This window comes from Bison bison, unplaced genomic scaffold (genome assembly GCF_000754665.1).
Source record: "Bison bison bison isolate TAMUID 2011002044 unplaced genomic scaffold, Bison_UMD1.0 scf7180017864459, whole genome shotgun sequence".
NCBI lineage: Eukaryota > Metazoa > Chordata > Mammalia > Artiodactyla > Bovidae > Bison > Bison bison.
The window spans coordinates 5314943-5336432 of NW_011495021.1; the positions used below are offsets into that span (position 1 = coordinate 5314943).

At 37.7% G+C, this 21490-nt stretch overlaps 1 protein-coding gene across 1 annotated transcript in view; it reads right to left on the minus strand.

Moving 5' to 3' along the window:
- Nucleotides 1-12580: 12580 nt before the first annotated feature.
- DUSP19 (dual specificity phosphatase 19) overlaps nucleotides 12581-21490 on the minus strand; it is a 16687-nt gene continuing 7777 nt past the window's right edge. The window contains exons 3-4 of the mRNA XM_010859739.1: nucleotides 19713-19865; nucleotides 12581-14399 (exon numbers count right to left, since the gene is read on the minus strand). Of these exons, the coding sequence (XP_010858041.1) occupies nucleotides 14142-14399; nucleotides 19713-19865 (411 nt within the window). The 3' untranslated portion in view covers nucleotides 12581-14141. The remainder of the gene's footprint in view (nucleotides 14400-19712; nucleotides 19866-21490) is intronic.

Below are 21490 nucleotides of genomic sequence, written 5' to 3' on the forward strand. Positions count from 1 at the left end.
CAATATGCTTAGTACAGTGCCTGGTCCGTTTTGCTTTTTCTGGTTTCCATTTTCCCTTCCATCAAACATTCAGATACCAAGTCCTATTCTTTCTCTCTCCTCAATGCCTAGACAATTGCAGTCAACTCTTAAGAACGCCATGCCTTCAATCTCTCCCACCAAACACCACCATCCAATGCTCCCATCCTTGTACACACTAGTCAGCTGTCCAAAACTCTCACCGACTTCCCACTCCCTACAGTAGCCTCCTTTTCTTCACCTTCACAAGCTTCACGTGTGCAGCACATGCCAACCAATAGTGTCTCCCATTACACTGTATACATTCTCACCCAGGCAACAAGAGGAAAATCAGAATCCTTTGGGGGGTGGAAATTGCTATAGATTGAATATTTGTGTTCCCATAGTTCATTTGTTGGAAATCCTAACACCCAGTATGATGTTATTTGGGAGCTGGGAACTTTAGGAAGTGGTTAGGTCATGAGGGTTAAGTCCTCATGAATGAGATTAGCGCTCTTACACAAGAAACCATCCAGAGAGCTCCCCAATCCCTTTGGTCATGTGAGCATAGAGCAATAACATGCTGTCTGTAAGCCAGGAAGCAGGCTCCCACTTGACACCAAATCTGCCATATCTTGATCTTGGACTTCCCAGCCTCCAGAACTTTGAAGAAATAAATTTCTGTTGTTTATATGTTCCCCTGAGTCTATGGTATTCTACTGTGTGTGTGCTGAGTCACTTCAGTCATGTCCGACTCTTTGAAACCCCGTGGACTGTAGCCTGCCAGGCTCCTCCTTGGAATTTTTCAGACAAGAATACTGGAGTGGGTAGCCATTCCCTTCTCCAGGGGAACTTCCCAGCCCAGAGATCAAACCCATGCCTCCTGCATTGAAGGCAGATTCTTTACCATCGAGCCACCAGGGAAGCAAACAGCCCAAACAAACTGAGACAGGACAGTAGGAGCATCTCTTTTGCTGATTCAACAGGCACCCTAAAAAGAATATATATTGTCACCCTACCTTCACCAGGCGTGGTTGAGAACCTCAGTTTCAAAACAGTCTCTTCACTCTCTCACCGTAGCTTTCTGCTCCAATCAATTCTCCCATTATTCCCCTTTGCAAGTGTTTCAACATTTTGTGAAAGACCTTCACATTATACTCCTTGCTCACAGCAGTACCCTGTTCAGCATCTCTTTGCTTTCCACCACCATTTACAAATTCCTGTTATTGTAAGTGGCAGCTCTCTTCCACCATGAAACTTGCTCCAGCCCTGCCAGCTAATCGTTTCATCTCAAAATGTATAACACATCATTTCTGCAACTCATTTGCTACAAGATACTTGTTTTTGTTTTTTAAGTTTTCTTTTCAGCCCTACTAGATGAATTTTCTTGAGGACAGGATCGTAATATTTTCTATTCTGTTTTTCTATCACTTTCCAATAAAACTATGTTGAAAAAGTAAATGAATGAACAAATTTTAATGACAAACTCTATATAAATAAGTGTAATTATCTGATACAACTTATTTGATGCAATTTTCATGTTTTAAAATGTTTAAAATAATAATTTTACACTAATTCTTCCAGAAGTGCTCACTATACATATTATAAATTGAAGACCTATTTGTAGTTCTGTTTATCCTTTTTTGGTAAAATGAAATTTCTATAAAATGAGATAAAATGGGTTATCTTGAATGAATACCATTGTATAGCACAATTTTACTTTTATATTTCTTGTTAAACTACAATCTTTAGAAATACTGCATGTTCATCATAGTCTTCTGTACATGGATATTATTATCTTAATTGCAATACTTGCTTTCCTACTTTCTTTTCTGAACACGGTAAATAAAATGTCAAAGTGGAACACCTGTTCCTTATTTCTATTCTGGATTTGTGGTTCTCTGAATGCTGCCTTCCAGTGACATATGATTCCACCCAAGTGTTATTTTTGTAGATCATTGATTTTCAGATTTATACGGAATACTCTTTCATTTAACAAGGTTTTGGGCAGATACTTAATACCTACAACAGACCCACTCTGGTTGAGGGGAAGAAAAAAAAACAGGAAAAGTGCAAGTCCCACTAACTCAGGATTCTTGCCCCCTCAGCTGTCAATTATCACCTTCAAATAACCCCTGAAGCACTTGGGTGAAATCCCTACGGCTACAGAGAGTCCAATCTGAAGATTAGTTTCCAGCCATATACATTTCAGCTTTCTTCTAAACACAAATTTTTAAAAAGTCAGAAATGTATTTGAGACATGAAGTCTCAAAATGTATTAATTTTCAATATATTTGATGTATTTGCAGCCAAACTACCGTGTGTCTATCATACACACTTAATATTCATCGACCTATTTATAAATGTCATTAATATGCAATGTTTGTATATAAACCTAAATTATTAAATTCCACTCTTAGTCTACTTTAAAAATAAAAGCAAAGAATTTTGACACTGAAGCAAAGAAAAATGATATCCACCTTTGGTAAGAATTTAGGGAAAGAATAGAGTTTGTCACCTTTGAAAAGAGAGCCAAGAGAGGCAACATTGTCGCATTCATGTTCCCATCATCTGAGCTTCTGGCAGCTGGTGTAGCATGGACAGGCCATGACGTAGATTGTGATGTCACATAAAGCATTTGGAGAGACCATGATTTCATAGGGCCCAGTGACAAGTGATCTCCAAAAGAGCTTTGTGGTGTTTAAGACATAGGGATTTTGTCCAGAAAAAAAATGCAAATCAATTAGTTGTTATTTGCATTGTCTGATCACTATAAACAGTAATGGCCAAAGCTACATCTTTACAAATTAAAATCAAGATTATATTTGGAAACTTACCAGTGTTTTCTGATTTCATTATAGTAAACAACTGGCAGAAAGAGGGTAGCCAAACATCAAAAGAGGTATCAACTTAGCTGACTCACTTGTCTTTTAACCGATTAGATAGTTCTTAACACCTGTAGGGGTTTCCCTCGTGGCTCAGCTGGTAAAGAATCCACCTGCAATGTGGGAAACCTAGATTTGATCCCTGGGTTGGGAAGATCCCCTGGAGATGGAAAAAGCTACCCACTCCAGTGTTCTGGCCTGGAGAATTCCACGGACTGTATAGTCCATGTGGTCACAAAGAGTTGGACACCACTAAGAGACTTTCACTCACTCACTCACTAACACCTGTTGGAAGTAAAAAGACAACATCAAAACTTACATATACCTATAGGAGAGAGTGGTGAATAGGCAGAACACAGGATTTTCAGGGCAGTGAGACTATTTTGTATGATATTATCATGGTGGATACATGTTATTTTAAGTTTGTCAAACCCAAAGAATGTAGAACACCAAGTGTGAATCCAAAGTAATGTAAACTATGGATTCGAGGGGGTGATAACTATGGTTTTTCCTGTGGTCATGTATGAATGTGAAAGTTGGACTGTGAAGAAAGCTGAGCACCAAAGAACTGATGCTTTTGAACTGTGGTGTTGGAGAAGACTCTTGAGAGTCCCTTGGACTGCAAGGAGATCCAACCAGTCCATTCTGAAGGAGATCAGCCCTGGGATTTCTTTGGAAGGAATGATGCTAAAGCTGAAACTCCAGTACTTTGGCCACCTCATGCGAAGAGTTGACTCATTGGAAAAGACTGATGCTGGGAGGGATTGGGGGCAGGAGGAGAAGGGGACGACAGAGGATGAGATGGCTGGCTGGCATCACTGGCTCGAGGGACATGAGTCTCAGTGAACTCCGGGAGTTGGTGATGGACAGGGAGGCCTGGTGTGCTGCGATTCATGGGGTCGCAAAGAGTGGGACACGACTGAGCGACTGAACTGAATTGAACCGAACTGAATGATGTTTCAATGTAGTTTCACCACTTACAACAAATGTACACTCTGGTGGGAGATGTTGATAAAAGAGGAGGCTAAACATATGTGAGGGCAGAAGGTATGTGGGACATCTCCATACCTATTGTTCAGTTTTGCTATGAATGTAAAACTATTCTAAAAAACATAATTTTCAGGTGGTATACATTATTTTTATAAAGCCCCATGGAAGTTTTAGCAGGAAAAATGGACAATACTGAAAAAAATAGGATTTACTTTAGAAGCTTTGTCTGGGAGTTTCCTTGAAATAATCCTCTGTAATAAGTAAGGGCAGAAGCAGTGGAGGAAGAGGATAGTTGAGCAAATCCTTTAAACAAGAAAAGCCATGAGTTGATAATTGTTGATGGCCAATTGATTATAGTATTCTCTAATTGTGTGTATTTTGACATTTTCCCAAGTTAAATTGTTTTTTTAAAGCAATAAGGAGAAGGGATAGGCTACCCACTCCAGTATTCTTGGGCTTCCTTGGTGGCTCAGACGGTAAAGAATCCGCCTGCAATGCAGGAGACCCCAGTTCAATTCCTGGGTTGGGAATATCCACTGGAGAAGGGAAAAGCTACCCACTCCAGTGTTCTGGCCTGGAGAATCCCCATGGACAGATGAAGCCTGGTGGGCTACAGTCCACGGGGTGGCAAAGAGTTGGACACAACTGAGCGACTAAGCACAAGCACAGTACTAGAGTGTTCAAAGATCATACATTCTCTCCCAGTTTATGTGAATAAATGAGTGAAAAATCAATGACAAAATTACTCTTTTCCTACTTGATAATGTCTTCATTTAGAGAAGTAGCATTTTGTTGAGGAGAGGTGCAAATCTTGACTTAATAAAAATACTTAAAGGGAAATAAATAAATAAATACATATAAAATAAATAAATAAATAAATACATATAAAACAATAAATAACGCAATGAAACTTAAAAAAAAATACTTAATAGTTATATGACATTAACAACTCTAGGACTTAATTTTTTAATCTGAATAGTGGAAATTATAGTAGCTACAATGTATTGACTTATTCATTCAGTGATATATAATATCATTTAATATTGAATATATAATATATATTCAATAACTGAAATGTATCCTAATGCTCTTCTATGTCACTCAGCCTACTACATAGCTTTTAATAAGCTTATTTGGCTTCTTCCCCCATTAATTTACCAAACAACTCTTGCCAACATCACCAAAGACCTCCATAAGGCTAAATCCAAGACATTGTTATTTTATATCTCATATAACTTTTAGCAGCATTAGTTCACAGTAAACATTCTTTAAATTCTCCCTAATTTCTTTGACTCTCTTGCTTTCTCTCCTACATCTCTGACCATGTGGCTATGTCTCTTTTCTTAGCTTATCCTTCCCTATCTACCCCAGAAATGTTCCCAAGGCTCAATCTTATGGTCTAGTCTTACTCTAAATTCTTTCTCTGTATTAGTATTCACATCCATTGTCCTGCTGCTGCTGCTGCTGCTAAGTCACGTCAGTCGTGTCCGACTCTGTGTGACCCCATAGACCGCAGCCCACCAGGCTCCCCCGTCCCTGGGATTCTCCAGGCAAGAACACTGGAGTGGGTTGCCATTTCCTTCTCCAATGCATGAAAGGGAAAAGTGAAAGTGAAGTCGCTCAGTCGTGTCTGACTCCTAGCGACCCCATGGACTGCAGCCAACCAGGCTCCTCCGTCCATGGGATTTTCCAGGCAAGAGTACTGGAGTGGGGTGCCATTGCCTTCTCCTCCATTGTCCTAATGACTCTCAATTTATATCACCAACCCAAATCATTCTCTGACATCCAAAATTACATATACAATTGCCTATAGGACATCTACAGAGAAGGCAATGGCACCCCACTCCAGTACTCTTGCCTGGAAAATCCCATGGATGGAGGAGCCTGGTAGGCTGCAGTCCATGGGGTCACGAAGAGTCGGGCACGACTGAGCGACTTCACTTTCACTTTTCAATTTCCTGCATTGGAGAAGGAAATGGCAACCCACTCCAGTGTTCTTGCCTGGAGAATCCCAGGGACGGGGGAGCCTGGTGCACTGCCGTCTATGGGGTCGCACAGAGTCGGACACGACTGAAGCGACTTAGCAGCAGCAGCAGCAGCAGCACAGGACATCTACACTTTAATATCTCAAAGGCACTTCAAAATAAAATATAAAAAGCCAAACTTACTATCTTTTCTGTAAAATTTAATTATTTATCTCAGAGAATGGCCCCACCAGCTATCTAGTTGCTAAAGAATAAAATCTTGACATGGTCTTTAAACACCAATCCTTTAAACACCAATCCTATCCTGTGAATAATAGCTCCTAAATACCTTTCAAGTGCATCCACTTCTTTGCATTTTTGCTGCCTTCACCAAATCCCAGCTTTACCATCTGATACCTAGATTTAGCTTCCTGGTTAGTCTTACCCTCCTTAATCCACACTCCACAGCACAGCTGAAGTGAGCTTTTAAAAATAACATTCTGAGCTAGTTGCTCTCCTGCTCAAATTTTTTCCATCCCATCTACTGCTCTAAAAGACCAAAATTCTTCTTCCCATCATTTCAATGTGTCATGCTCTTTCTCACCCCTGGGTCTTTACATGCCTTGTTCTCTCAGTTCTGGAAGATCTTCAACACCTACTTATCTTTCAGCACTTATCTCAAACATCGCTTAGGAGAGCGTTCCCTTTTAACTTGACAAATTATGATTTGAAATATATACTTCTATAATTCTAAAATTATCTATTCCCCTCAGCTAAGTTGTAAGCTTCAAGAAGTTGGGTACTTGGAGGTTTTTGTTAACAGTTTTATTAAATTAAACTTTGTTATCTTGAGATGTTTGTGGATTCACAGGAAGTAAAAAACAATGTAGAGAGATGCTATGTACCCTTTACCTGGTTTCCCTCAGTGGTAACATCTTGCCAAACTATAGTACAATGTCACAACTAGGATACTCAACGTTGATATATTTACATTTTGACCAGCACCTTTCCTGTTGCCTTTTTATAACCACACCTACTTCCCTAGGCTGCAACCACCTTCTAAACCCCTGGAAAACACTAATCTTTTTTTCGTTTCTATAATTTTGTAGATACACATGTAATACTGACACGCCCTGAATTATGGGCTAGGAGAGGGCTAGTTTTCTCTTTGCTACAGAATCAGGGAAGGCTGTGTTACAGAGGAGGATCAACATATCCTGTACTGCCAACAAATATTTTACAGAAAAAGCACGGGAGCATCTGAAGAATGTCCAGAATGACTAAAAAATGTTTCCTAATTCGAAATAACAAAACAATAACACTAGTAGTATAGCACTTTACAGTTTTAGAAAACACATTTTCATACAATTCAATTGTAGAGCCATTGATTAGGGGAGATGATATCAAGTTAACAGGCAATAAAAGACCAAAGTTTTGCAAAGTGAAGTCACTCAGTCGTGTCCGACTCTTTGTGACCCCCATGGACTGTAGCCTATGAGGTTCCTCCATACATGGGATTTTCCAGGTGAGAATACTGGAGTGGGTTGCCGTTTCCTTCTCCAGATCTTCCCGACCCAGGGATTGAACCCCGGTCTCCCGCATCGTAGGCAGATGCTTTACCATCTGAGCCACCAGGGAAGTCTCTAAAGTTTTGCAAGGGAAGACCAACTGTTAACTGATTTGAGTGGAGTTAACCTCAACAGCACCAAGAATATGAAATGTCAAGGAGCCACTGCAGCAGTTAGCTAGCTTGCTGTATCACTTGTGAACAAGGTCCACAGCTGCTCATTCTCGCTGAATAGGAAAAGACCACAGAATTGAATTCTATTGATTTCCCAATTTCTTAACTCTACTGAAAAGAAAATGTACTTCTTAAACAAAGTTTTAACAAATGCTTCTTTTGTCTGGAATTAATGAGAATTGTAGAAGATATTAGGACTTACTGAAAAAGAAAACCCTCTTGAGATACAAATAAGTGCTTAATCTATCCTAAGGATATGGACTATATAGTGAGAAAATTTTATTTCTAGGCTACTCATCATTTGGAAATGTACTTCAATTTTTTATTTAAATTTAATACTTAGTATTAAGCTAGGTGCTATTACTGCAACTTCTTTAGTATCTGCAACTTAATCCTATTGTAATAATTGCAATATCTTCCAAAGAAACAAAAAGTTTATAAACATTAAATTACTAATTCTTCCAACTTTCTTGTGAGGATGGTTAATTAACAGTTTACCCATACAGATATGGTCATCCAAGGACTCCATACCTTGACAGAACAGTAAAAGAATATCAACTCTTATTTCCGTAGTTATCAGCTTGATTAATATTTTAAAAGATTATAGGTGTTTTGAAAGTCAGTTATAAAACACATTCACTGCCTATAAAGGAATATGTGTATATGTGTCTGTAGCTTGATCAAAACTGCACATTGGGGAAAAAAGTTTTTAAAATATTTTAGGGCTCTTTTCTGTAATAGAATATATAATTGATATCTGTAGTCAATTTTTTTCTGGTGATTACTAGGAAATTATTCTCTTTAAACTTTGGTAATTATTATTAATTAATGTTATTATTGTAGGTAGATGTTGGTGAGGAGGAGTTTTTGTGTTTCTTCTTAAGGCTACTACTTACTTCAGCAGAACCAGGAGTGGTTGTGTTAGGAGATTCTTAGAAAATTCTGCCCTTGGTCATTTGCCCACCTCTCCTTAGTAAAGAAAGACCTCCATGGTTCAGAAACGTCAAAACAGAAGAAAATCTAACCAGCAGAAGGTTGAGTGATGAGTGTAGATGTGTCTGTTATTATACAGTGGTGTTACATTGAATGCAAGCTCGATGGGGGCAAGGATTTTTGACTGTTTTGCTGATCATTATATCCCTAGCACCTAGCACAGTATTTGACGTGCAGGGGAGTCCCTGAATGTGAAAAAAAAAAAATCATTTTTTTATATTGAAGAAATACTAGGAAAATCTGCTAGTGATATTCTCAAAGCAAGATCAGTTATATTTAAGACATGCTGTGAGAGTGTCATAAAATTGAAGATAGGCAATTATTATACCAGATTTTTTTTAAGAGGAAAGGGAGAATGCTAAAACTTATACATAGTAATGCTATAACTTATACATAGTAAGCTGTGTGCCAATTCTAGAGAAAATGTAGGGAACTTTTTGTTTGTGAGCACTTACAAAAGCATTTGCTATTACAAAAAATAAATATATATGTGTGTGTGTGTATAGACATCACACACACACACATCACTAGTGGTGAGACATTAGCTCTGTTCATTTACCTCCTGAGTTCATGAAGTTGCATTAGCAGTAATTACAACTACTAGTAAGTGGATTCACAAATTTATTAGCACAACTGGACTATTCAAAGAGGGCAGTGAGAATTCAGTTCAAGCACTGAAAGCAATTTCCTCTCCTCCTGGTATGATACACAAATGGGAAGAGTGGGTGAAAACATAGGAGCAATAGCAAATTACACTATTTATGTGCTCTCTTTTTAACTTTGAAGAATTCACCTCTCTGTAGACAAGAAGCATTAGCAAAATCAGGTCATTGTGCTTATACTCTTACACAGAACACTGTTTATATTCACAGAAGTATTCTCTCAAAAAATATTCCTACACCATTAATTGCCATTTGAGCCTTTATTATCATAAGGTGCATGGCTGTAACATAGCTTGACCTGCTACCAGAAACACTCCACAAGGACAATTATGAAAATAATTGACTGTAAATTATAGGCTAGACAGCCTAGGTCCATCAAGAGATAAACCACACAATAAAGAGTGGGAAAGTTTAATATAAAAGTTTATTAACTATAAAAGGGTTGGAGTAATAAGGGATTGGTTGGAAAGGAAGAAGTAAAGTGCTCTAAACAGTAGCATAGGAAGAGTGTATATAAAGAACAGTCACCACCACTGGGGAAGTGTTTAAGGAACAAGTCTCCCAGGGTTGAAATCTGGATCTTGTTGCAGAGTGAAGCCATGGCTCACAGAATGGCAGAGATATGGAAGAACTTTCTGGAAATGCACCCTCTAGGATGCTAGGCAAAGCTTTCGGCAGCGAGGTATTTCACGTCACTCAGTCGTGTCTGACCCTTTGCAACCCCATGGACTATATAATCCATGGAATTCTCCAGGCCAGAATACTGGAATGGGTAGCCTTTCCTTTCTGCAGGGGATCTTCCCAACCCAGGGATTGAACCCAGGTCTCCCACATTAAAGGCAAATTCTTTACCAGCTGAGTCACAAGGGAAGCCCTGCTATAAAACCACCCCAGGGAATTACCCAGGAAAGCTGCTGCCACTGGGTGCTGAAGAAGCCTGGCTCCCAGGACTAACGAGGTGGTGGAGAAGCTGTGAGCACTGTTGGAGGCTATCTGATCTGCAGCAGTCTGCCTTGAAAGCACACCAAGCCCAGTAGAAATGACCCTTCCCCATGAAAGGGCTCTCCAACACACAGCACCTTCTACTGACAAAGCTCAACATCACAGCCACTGTCAAGAGAAAGGTATGTAAATTGCCCGTCTTCCTTTTTATAGACACAATTATGAGTGGAGTTGGAGCTGAGACAATAAATGGATAATTGGCACATAAGCCATTCTTCTTTCATATCTTGAGTGAAAGCAAAATACCATATCCTGGATACTCTTGCTGAATGTTTGATCAACTTTTTAATTTCTAAATAACTTTGATAGAAAATTATTGCAGGAATTTCCTGGTGGTCCAGTGGTCGGGACTCCATCCTTCTATTGCAGGGGGCACGGGTTCAATCCCTGATCAGGGAACTAAGAGCCCGTAAGCTGTGGGCATGGCCAAAAAAGAGAAAGTAAATTATTCAGAAATTAAAAAGGACACTCATGTGTTCTGTTGTGTAGGGTCCTATGCGGCCCTGTTTCAGACCCATTGCTAGTGTTCCCTGCTGTCACTCTCAGGCACTGTCTGACACGGCTGCAGAAGTACACTGCAGTTCACTTGCCAGGGCATGAATGATGACCTGCAGTGGGCACTGTTAAGCTGGCACAGCAACATGCATCGATTCTTTTCCTTCCTTCCCCCCCACCTCTCTTTCTGACAAGAACTGTTTGAGTGCCTGTTACAGGGCACACACTGGTCAGACAAACAACATAGTAAAAATCTCTGCCCTCACAGGGAGCCCAGGTTTTGATGGGAAAAGCAACAAAATAAAGAAAAATACATACAATTTTGGTGACAATTAGGGATATACAGTAAATAAAACAGGGAAAGGTAAATATAAGTGCTAAGGATGCGAGCCACTTGAAATAAGGTGGTCAGAGAAGGTTTTACTAAGAACGTAAATCTCAGTTTAATCTGAGAGTAATTTAGCATCTTCTCTTAAGTACTAAGATATGCTATTGAATTTTCACTGCCAATTTATCCACAGTAATGCCAATTACAAGAACTGACTTTAGCTTTTCACTTCTTGAGGTGGCTGGAGCATCAAATTTCCACAGACCTTTAAACTAATTTATATTCTAAAATGTCTAACTCAGTGTCTTGCCAATGAGATTTTTTAAATCCAGAATTTGATGGCAAATAAGTCTTTTAAAACAAATAACCTCAAAGAAATAAAGATACTAATGGGAGAAATAGTAAATTTATTATTTTTATTAAAGTATATCAATACCCAGAAACAATAAAGGGCACATTATAAATATGGATACAAAACAGCAAGTTAAAGTTTTACTTGAAGTAGAAAAGTTTAAACTGTTTTATCAATGAAGACAAACCAAAAATGTGTTCATTGTAAATACCATTGTATGTAACATAAAAATATAAAACCTTAAAATCTTCTGCTTTAAAGTCTTAAATAACTACAGGTAACTAAATATGTTCAGGAGGCTTTGGGCAGAAAAATCAACTACTTAGGGTCAGCTCGAAAAATCAAATAATTCCTTGTGCTACATTTGTTTTTGTTTTTTTTAATGTATTGTGGGTTGCTTGTAAAGGTGTTAACTCACCCAGTTTATTGTGTAAGGTAAAAGGAAAATACTATGATTTATACTTGCTACATTCCAGAGTCTTTGGAGAATTTACCTTTGAAGGAGACTTTCTAAAATAGGAAAATCTGTTTTAAAATAGAGGCACAAAGTCCTTGAAATAGTTTTGTCACTCCCTCAAAACAGACGTATATTTGAAATCTGTTCATAATATGTGAGGGATTCCCTCATGGCTCAGATGGTAAAGAATCTGCCTGCAGTGCAGGAGACCCAAGTCTAATCCCTGTGTTGGGAACATCCCCCGGAAAGGAAATGGCTACCCACTCCAGTATTCTTGCCTGGAGAATTCCATGGGCAGAGGAGCCTAGTGGGCTACAGTCCACGTGGTCGCAAAAAGTTGGACACGACTGAGCAACTAACACTTTCACTTTTCTATAATACGTGGAATAGAGAATCATAGTAATAAAGCTCCTTTTTGTAAATAACTAGGTATGACAGTGACATACTCATGGGGAGCCAAATAAACATGTTACATGTACAACCTATCATTGCCTCACATAATACCCCTCATTTAAAAGACTGGATTCCCTTCACCGATTTATTTTAGATACAGCAAACTACTACCATTTAAAAGAAAACAAAACTGATGCTCAGTGCCCTTCTGTAGATGTGCCAGAATATACATGTTTGCACTGTAACCAGGTCACTACAGGCAACAACATATAACTACAGACAAAAATAGACTATCCATAAGAAATAAGTTCTATTTAAGGCTTCATGTTTACAACATTTAATGGCTGAAAATGAAATAACAATAACAAAGGAAAATGTATTTAAATAAATACTTACATGCGACCAGACAAGGTTTACCCAGCAAATCCTCAGCAATATTAACTATAAAGACAATATTATACACCAGTCTCATATTTAAGAGGATTCTGTCTTCAGGCTTCAGACAGCTTACTGTAGGTTGATTATACTTAGGCTGCTTCTTAACAGATGGAAAGTTCATAGCTTTGCACACGATGACATCCTGTCAGGCTATAAGCAATCTTAAAACATAATTTGCATTTATCGCTTCTACTTTTTGCTCCTGCCAGCATAAGAAAGCCTGCTTTTTCAAATGCACAGATGTGTTCAATGTGCACTTTCCAACTTATGTATAGGAAAATGCTTGCTCTCTAATGTGTATCTAAGGAAAGCTCAGGATTTTCTTACTAAAATCTACAGGGCAATGACATTTTCTAAGTCATGCAAATCTACTTGAAAGCTCTTAAACTCCATCTTAATTATTATAATTAATTTTAAGTGGATTTTATTCTGAATAATTCAAAGCATATCTTTAAGCAAATTCATAATGAACAGAGCTTAGCCTTGCCAACATGGAGACTTAATAAAAAAAAAAAAGAAACCATTCAAAGCCTCTGGCCAGAAATAAAATTGTAAATGATTTTGGGCTTTCTAAAAATGTATTCAAAATTTCTTACAAAACCGTAAGTGTTCCTTCCTTAAAAATATGTTCCCTAAGAAGAATACCAAACTAGAAAACAGACCACATTTTAAAAATGATTCTTCAGTTTGAAACACTTTCCTACAGATTCAAGGAGTTCATAAAATTATGACATGGAATCCCAAAACAGAATGCTAGGAACCCAGAATAAAACATACACAGTGTAAGAGACTAGCACCTAATTAAAGAACAATACGCTCACAATAATGTAAGAGAGCACAGCTACACAAAAATGTTTAAAAATAAACATGGAATATAATTTAAAAATCAAAATGAAAAGTGGGTGCATGTTCATAAAAGGACATAAAAATTTTGTGAATAATGTAACTACTACATAGGTATTGTATAAATCTTCAGATTTTGGTTACCTTTTTGGGGAGGTTTAAGGTATTGTTTTTTCATCTTAAATTCTTCACAAAGAAATTTGCCTTCTTCTGAAGTAGTAAATCAAATAGCACTTCATGTTTTTTCTTTCATGGAAATAGTTGCTGGCATAGAAAACTACCAGAAGTTTTAATCAACTAATTTAATCTTTCAAGCTTTAATATAGATGTTAAATGTAAACCTTTTCTTTCTACAGAAATCAATTATTGGTAATACATTGTTATTTTCCCTTAGCAAATCAAAACATTCAATCCCACATTATAATACTAAAGAAAACATGATATAATTGAAAAATTTATTTATACCCTAGTTTAGGACGATCAATTGACCTCTATTTCCACTTGAAAAAAAAGCATGAGGAAAGGAGCTTTCTACTAGTTTACTCTCCAAAAAAGGAGGGAAGGTGGCTCTAGAGACCAACTCAGAAAGTACAGTTGTCCATCATTGGCTAGAATGTAACTCAGGAACTGTTGCTTCTTCTAATTCCTGTAGTTTGTCACATTTATTGCTTTCTTTGCTCCCTTGATATGTACGAAGCTGCTCCAGAAAGCCAGCATTGGGACATATGGAAGGCCTTGCATTTTTCACCAAAGAAAAAGCACTGGTAAATGAGATTTCTTCAGAATTCATTAGGAAGCCTATTATAATTGCAGCAGCCCTGGAAACTCCTGCATTACAATGAACAAGAACCACTCCATCCTATAATAAAACCAAACAAAAATCTTCATTATTTATTTAAGAAAAGTTGTACTGAAATCTTATACTATTTAAAAACTATAAAATAAAAATATTCACTTTATCAATTTATTTGACTCAATTTATTCAATCATCAGAAACCAATGCACTGTAGGGAATGAATGGGGAAAAAAATCAATCAATTAATCAACACCTTCTTTTCCCACCTCCCAGGTTTGAAATGCTTTGATGATATATTTGGAATTTTGAAATTATCTTTTATTACCCTGAAGTAATCTAGTAAAGTACCCATAAAAGTCTAGTAATTTAGTAGCCACATAAATAAGAGAAAAATCAGAGAAAATATATGTGGAAATATAAATAAAACCACAATCATAAACTACACAGAAAGCTCATGTACATGTTAGGTACATATACTGTTCCAATAAAGAAATTAGTATCACTGGCTTAGAAATCTATCTATAAAATGATCAGTAAGGAAAAAATGTTCTTCCTTTGGATCTATTTTATTCTGTTATTTTATATAATTAAACTTATGAGGCAGTAAAATGTTGACTCAAATAGCTCATGACAACATGAAGTGGAAAAGGTAATTTAGACACCAGCATGAGGTCAATAAATGCAAAACGTTTCAGGTAACTTGCAAATGATACTTCACAAGTGAAAAGGGACACAGTGCAAGGCCGATGCTGATGGGGGTAATATTGCATTAATAGTGAATGTGATATATCTGATGGATCAGCACTGATAGAGGTTGGCTTATCTCAGGCCTTTTAAAAGTTAATGATCTTAATGAAACATAGTGAATGGTGAGCACACCCTGCAGAACCAGGCATTTTAGTTACTTCATTTCTTGATTTTTCTTTTCGTACAACACAGACAACATGGGAACAGGGAAGGGGAGAAGAAATCTGACAACTGAAAACTCTCTGCCCAAAGCATACATCAACAATGCTATGTTCATGGCTTATTAGATTATTTTACAAGGTAGTTCTTAGATGCATAAATCTGTTGCAAAATTCCTTTCCAAGTCTATTATAACAAGTGTAGCAAATGTATCTCACTTCAAGAAAGAAAGAAAAATGATTCATAAGATCATTTTAAAAATTCTTTTATCAAAAATACAATTTTAATTGTTTATATTTATATATTTCAGAGTCATTTCCAGATATTGTTTCTTCACAAGAAAAGCAAAACAAAAATATTCACTATGCATATATAGAACTTTTCTCACTTTGTACAATGGCTCTTTTTAATAAGACTTAAGACATTTTAAAATCATATTACAGTAACCAATGGACACTGCTAATGAACTTCTTTTTTAAAAATAGTATTTATTTATTTATTTGGTTGCATCATGTCTTATTTGCAGCTGGCAGTATCTTTAATCATTTCTTGTGGCATGTGGGCCCCAGTTCCCTGACCAGGGATCAAACCAGGGACCCCTGCAGTAGGAGCTCAGAGTCTTAGCCACTGGATCACCAGGGAAGTCCCACTATTAATGAACTTCTTTTAACGCAAAACAAATTAGATTTTCCAAAGAAACTTGGGCTCATAACATTAATAAGAGATACCCTCCAGAATAATTTTTAGTGTTTCCTGATGTTGTATCAGTTATCACTATTTTATGATCTATACATATGCTTTTGAAAATGAAACTAGCTTTAGTCTTACAGTGTAATCAGTTTTAGCTATTATTTAATAATGTTAGTATTTTCTTCTCTCTTACATTCTTTATGTAACAGATACTTTTCTGTTAGTTTCTACAGCCTTTGAATTTATTTATTTACCTCTTATTCCTTGAGTATCATACTGCCCTTGAAATTATTTCCAAAGAAACTACTAGTTTCATATCCCCTTTCCAGAATTCAAAGTAATGACAATTAAATAATTTATAAAGCAATTTTTCTTTTGCATTTGCTGTTGTCCTGTGCTTAAAAGGGTTTTTCCTCTCATTGGTCCAGCTAACCATGGCTTCTAAGAAGCCTGTCTCTCTGCATGAGAGGAGGGCAGGAAGAATATCCAAGACATCTTTTTATGCCTAGTACTTAGTGCAATTTTTGGCACATAGTAGGTATTCCATAAATGTCTGCTAAGCAAAAAAAGTTTGTTATGCATTTTGAGAAAACATTTTCTTAAAAAATCATATCACTATTTTGCAATGGGCAGATAAGAATTATAGTATTTCCATTTTATGTAGCTTGCTTTGTTCTCATGTTGTTATTAATAGCTTTTCAATTAGATTGCCAGCTCCTTAAAGGCAGCAATATACATCGCTTCTATCTTCTCAGAATAAGGAATTCATATATTTTGACAGATCAAGTTCAGATCTTTTTTAAAAAATGAGTCTTTTGATATATAGAAAAATACATTAAAATACTACAAGTCGTTATATGTATTGGTGAAAATGGGTGATCTTAATTTTTACTTATCTATATTTTTCCAATGTTATAAACTACTTACATGTTTTAAAAATCACATCTTATAAATAATGAAGTAAATGTGGAATATCAAATACACAGCTCGTACTAACAAACAAAATCTTCTGCACATAAAAAAGGGGATCAAGTAAATACTCAAGTAAAAGAACTCTTGAACCTATGGAGGTTATCTTACTACTACCATGTCATGTGTATTTCTGTCCCTTTGGGCATAAGCCTGGCAGATAACACATTAGGTGGGGATACAGGAAGGACAGAGAAACCAAACAAACAGGGTTTTATAACTACAGGGAAAAATGAGGACAGACATGGGGAAATGGAAGACATCCTATTTGGCAGCTTTTGTGAAAAGATGAAAACAACAAACGAGGGCCTAGAAAGGGAGTTCTGAAATAGGCAATTCACAGAGTAATCGCATTTAATAATGCCTGAATATACAACAGGCAAAATCATGAAGAGATTTCTTCTAGGAAAAAAAAATAGAATGAAGAAAATTCAAGAATTCTTTTGCTAAAGTTAAACGTGCATTATCTAAACAATAAAGAGCTTCCAGGGTAAGAAAATTTACGGCTGAGGCTAAGGTTCCAGTAAAACACGTAAGGCTTGAGAAATCAGAACATATTACAGAATTCAGATATATTTTACGGCAGAAACACTTCAGGCATCTCCTCAGATTCCCTTGATGCCATCATCTCATGGACCCTCAGCTGTTCCACCTCAGCTGCCACCTCTGTGGCTGACTATTTCCCGTAGGCCTACTGAGTTCTGCTTGCCTAAGAATACCTGGCTCTTCCCATGTCAGTCTCTGCATAGACCGGTATACCCTGAGTTCTGGATTCGCTTGCTGCTTCTGAACTTGGATGGCAAGTCACACCACAGGGCTTCAAGGTGGCTGCTGAAAAAGCAGGGTGCTGTAACCTGGAATTGTGGGGGTATTTACCTCTCCATGCGTAAACTCTGACCAATGGGAAACGGGAGCTGACAGAGAGCCAGGCAGGTAAATTCTCTCTCTTAATTCTATCTTTCCCAAAATCTGTATTGAGGTGTAGTGTCTTTGGATTCCCTGCCTGGGGACGTCTTGGGTACCACCTTGCCAAGGAACCAGCTATTTTGCTATCAGCTCATTGTGAAGCCGTGCTCAGCAGGGTAAAAACATCATCTTACATTGCTTCTCATCCTTTTCTGAATCACTTCCCTTTCTTCTCACTCTCACTGCCTAGGGACTGCACGTCTCAAATGAAGCATCAGCTCTAAATCCTTGCCTCAGGTTCTGTTTTGTGAGAAACCCAAACTAAGGACCACTTTAATTAACTATTATCCCTTTCACTTTTTACTTGAAACATGTATATGTTTAATGTCTAATATGACATGTCTAATATGTCTAATATGAATATAAGTATGAATAACGTTTACATTTTTCCATTACCATCTAAGGCATATTATACATCTCCTTAGAAAAGCAGCTAACACAGAAACATTATCACTTTTATTCCTAACACTATTAGCTGGTACACTGGCATGTGACAATCTAGGATCTATATAATTTTTCACAAGCTAAAAGAGTGGCCAATATCAGGCTTTGAATTAGAAAACCTCTTCCTTTTTTTTTTATCCAAATATCTACTATTAAATAATGCTGAATAGTTTAATATTTTTCCAGCAATCTAGAGGAAGGTATCTAGAACAGTGTTGGGCACATAAGGCACTCAATAAATATTACTAAATGAAAGGAAGAAACAGAGAAAGGCAAGGAGATAAGGTAGAAGGAAAATCATTAGAATTTAATTAAGCTATAATGTTAACTATTGTTTATTGCCAAGTGCTCCATGACAGTTAACTTTTCTCTATAAGAGCTTCTACATTCCCATCTATTTATCTCACATAAATTTTATAAGAATTATATATTGACTAAAAATGATATAATGTCAAGGCATAATAATTGGTAAAGCCAACCTAGAAGCCCTGCCTGTCAGAGTGTTCCCTTGGATCTAGTACCAAGATTAAAGTATTGTATTTTCTGTGGGTCTTCTCAAGTCAGAGAACCAATGGACAGCTATTGATCAGCATTTTCAAACAATCTTGGTGATATTCATCTTCATAAACACACTAAGGACCAGAGCAGCCTCTGTTCCATAGTTCACCTGATTACCTTGCAAAGTGGTCAGAGGGCAGATGGTGAGAGACGATCAAAAGGAACCTTAGCATCGGGCTGGCCAAAAAGGTCATTCGGATTTTTCTGTAAGATGTTACGGAAAAACCCAAACAAACTTTTTGGCCAACCCAGTTGAGCAGAAAATTTTAAATCCTAACATTTCTTAGGAAAGCATAGGAAGATGAGAAATCAAAGTTAAAAAATAGGGGCTTCCCTGGTGGTCCAGTAGTTAAGAATCTGCCTTCCAGTGAAGGGGATGTGGGTTCGATCCCCGGCTACAACAAAGATCCCACGTGCTGTGGGGCCACGAAGCCCAGGTGCCACAACTACTGAGCCTGTGCTCCTCAACTAGAGAGTCTGAGTGCCACAAAACACAGAGCATATGCGCTCTGGAGTCTGCACACAACTACAGAGCCAAGCACTCTGGAGCCCAAGTGCCACAGCTAGAGGGAAGCCCACAGGCTGCAAGAAAGAACCCTATGCCACAGTCATGACCCAATGCAGTCAAAACAGTAATAGTAAATAAATGCAAGAAAATAAAAATAAGTACATCATTGGAAGAAGAGCAACTGGAGGACTGAATAATTAAAGGAATTAATGAAATATTGTTGAAAGGGAAATTTCATAATAGTTCTTACATATTCATTACAGAAAGAAGTGGATAATGGACCAATATTTTAAAATTTCTGTTCTTGAGGAACTGTGAATCAGTACCAAACTTACCTTCATTTTTGCTTCTTCAATAAATTCAAAACATTCTGGAAAATAAGACAGGATATTGGTCTCAGGCAGATCCAATATAGAAATATTCTTATATATAAAGTCATTGAGGAAAGCATTTTCAACTCCATATGCAACATTGAGAATATGAGTCACCTTAAAAGAGAAAAAAAAGATAATTTAAAAAATTTCACATGAATTAGGTTAATTAAACCTCAAAAATTATGTTTAAATAAAATTAAACCTAATTAGGTTACTTAGGTTAATTAATTAGGTTAATTAAATTGAGATGTTGAGATCTGTAACAACACATAATTTAAGCATGACTCACTTGGGCTTCCCAGGTGGCTCAGTGGTAAAGAATCTGCCTGCAATGAAGGAAATGCCAGAGACGTAGGTTCGATCCCTGGGTCAAGAAGATCCCCTGGAGGAGGAAATGGCAACCCACTCCAGTATTCCTGCCTGGAAAATTCCATGGACAGAGGAGTCTGCTGGGCGACAGTCCAAGGACTCACACAAAAGTCAGACACGACTGAACACATGAACACTTGAATAACACGTCCTTCAGGGAGCCTTCTCTGCCTGCCTCCTCCCTTACCAGAAGTGCTATTTCTACACACTCATATTTACTGTTACCGTTGTTCAGTCGCCATGTCATGTCTGACTCTTTTGTGACCCCTATGGACTATAGCCCACCAGGCTCCTCTGTTCATGGGATGTCCCAGACAAGAAGACTGGAGTGGGTTGCCATTTCCTTCTCTAGGGGATCTTCCCAACCCAGGGATCAAACCCACATCTGCTTGGCAGGCAGGTTCTTTAACACTGAGCCTCCAGGGAAGCCCGTATACTCCTATAGTACCCTCTATGCGCCTTACAATAGCCCTTATCACCGAGAGTTCGTCTCCCACATTGTACTGGAAACTCCACCAGGGTAGGGACCATATTTAGCCTACTCACTTTTATAAGTAAGCATTGTGAGTGAACAGGAAACTTCACACAGAAACTACTTAAAATATCCATTGGATAAATCAATTAATGTCCATAAAAAATTAAAGTAAGGGACTTGCATTAGTAGCAATAACTTCCCTCTCAATAATTATTTCCCTACTTTTTTTTTGTATTCTTTGTAAGTACAGTCGTTCTCAAGTGTGGCTACACACTAGAACTATCCAGTGAGCTTTTTAAAAGTTCAATAGGCACACCCTGAGTTCTGGATTCTCTTGCTGCTTCTGGACTTGGACGGCAAGTCACACCACAGGGCGCTGGGTTTGGTTTCAAGGTGATTGCTCACTCAGTGAGGTTTTAAAAAGCACCAATGCCACAGGGTCTCAAACCCAGAAATTCTGATGAATTAGTCTGGTTGAAAGGTGGGATGGTCGTGAAAGATTTGCTTTCAAATGGCACATGTGAGCAACCTCCTCCTCCATCTACGCATTCAAGCTCCTTTCCTGGAGTCCACCAAGCAAATGGAAGAAGCCATGTGGGAAGTTTGTTAATAGAATCCAAAGGCTAAATGGATCAGATTCTGCCTTTCCTGCCCCCATTATCCTCACAGGTGTGGCTCTGACAGTGCCTTGCTCCTTCCCCCAACACAGCGAATTGGATTCTGGTGGACACCTGACTTAAGCCAGACTGATTTAAGAAATTTAGAAAAAGGTGTACAAGACAGAATAATCCATAAACTCAAGAGCTTTAAGACAGCCATTTTGTGTTAAGTGTTCTGAGAAGCTGACAGATCCCTGCTTCCAAATGAGAAGAGCAGATGTGCAGAGAGGGGCCGT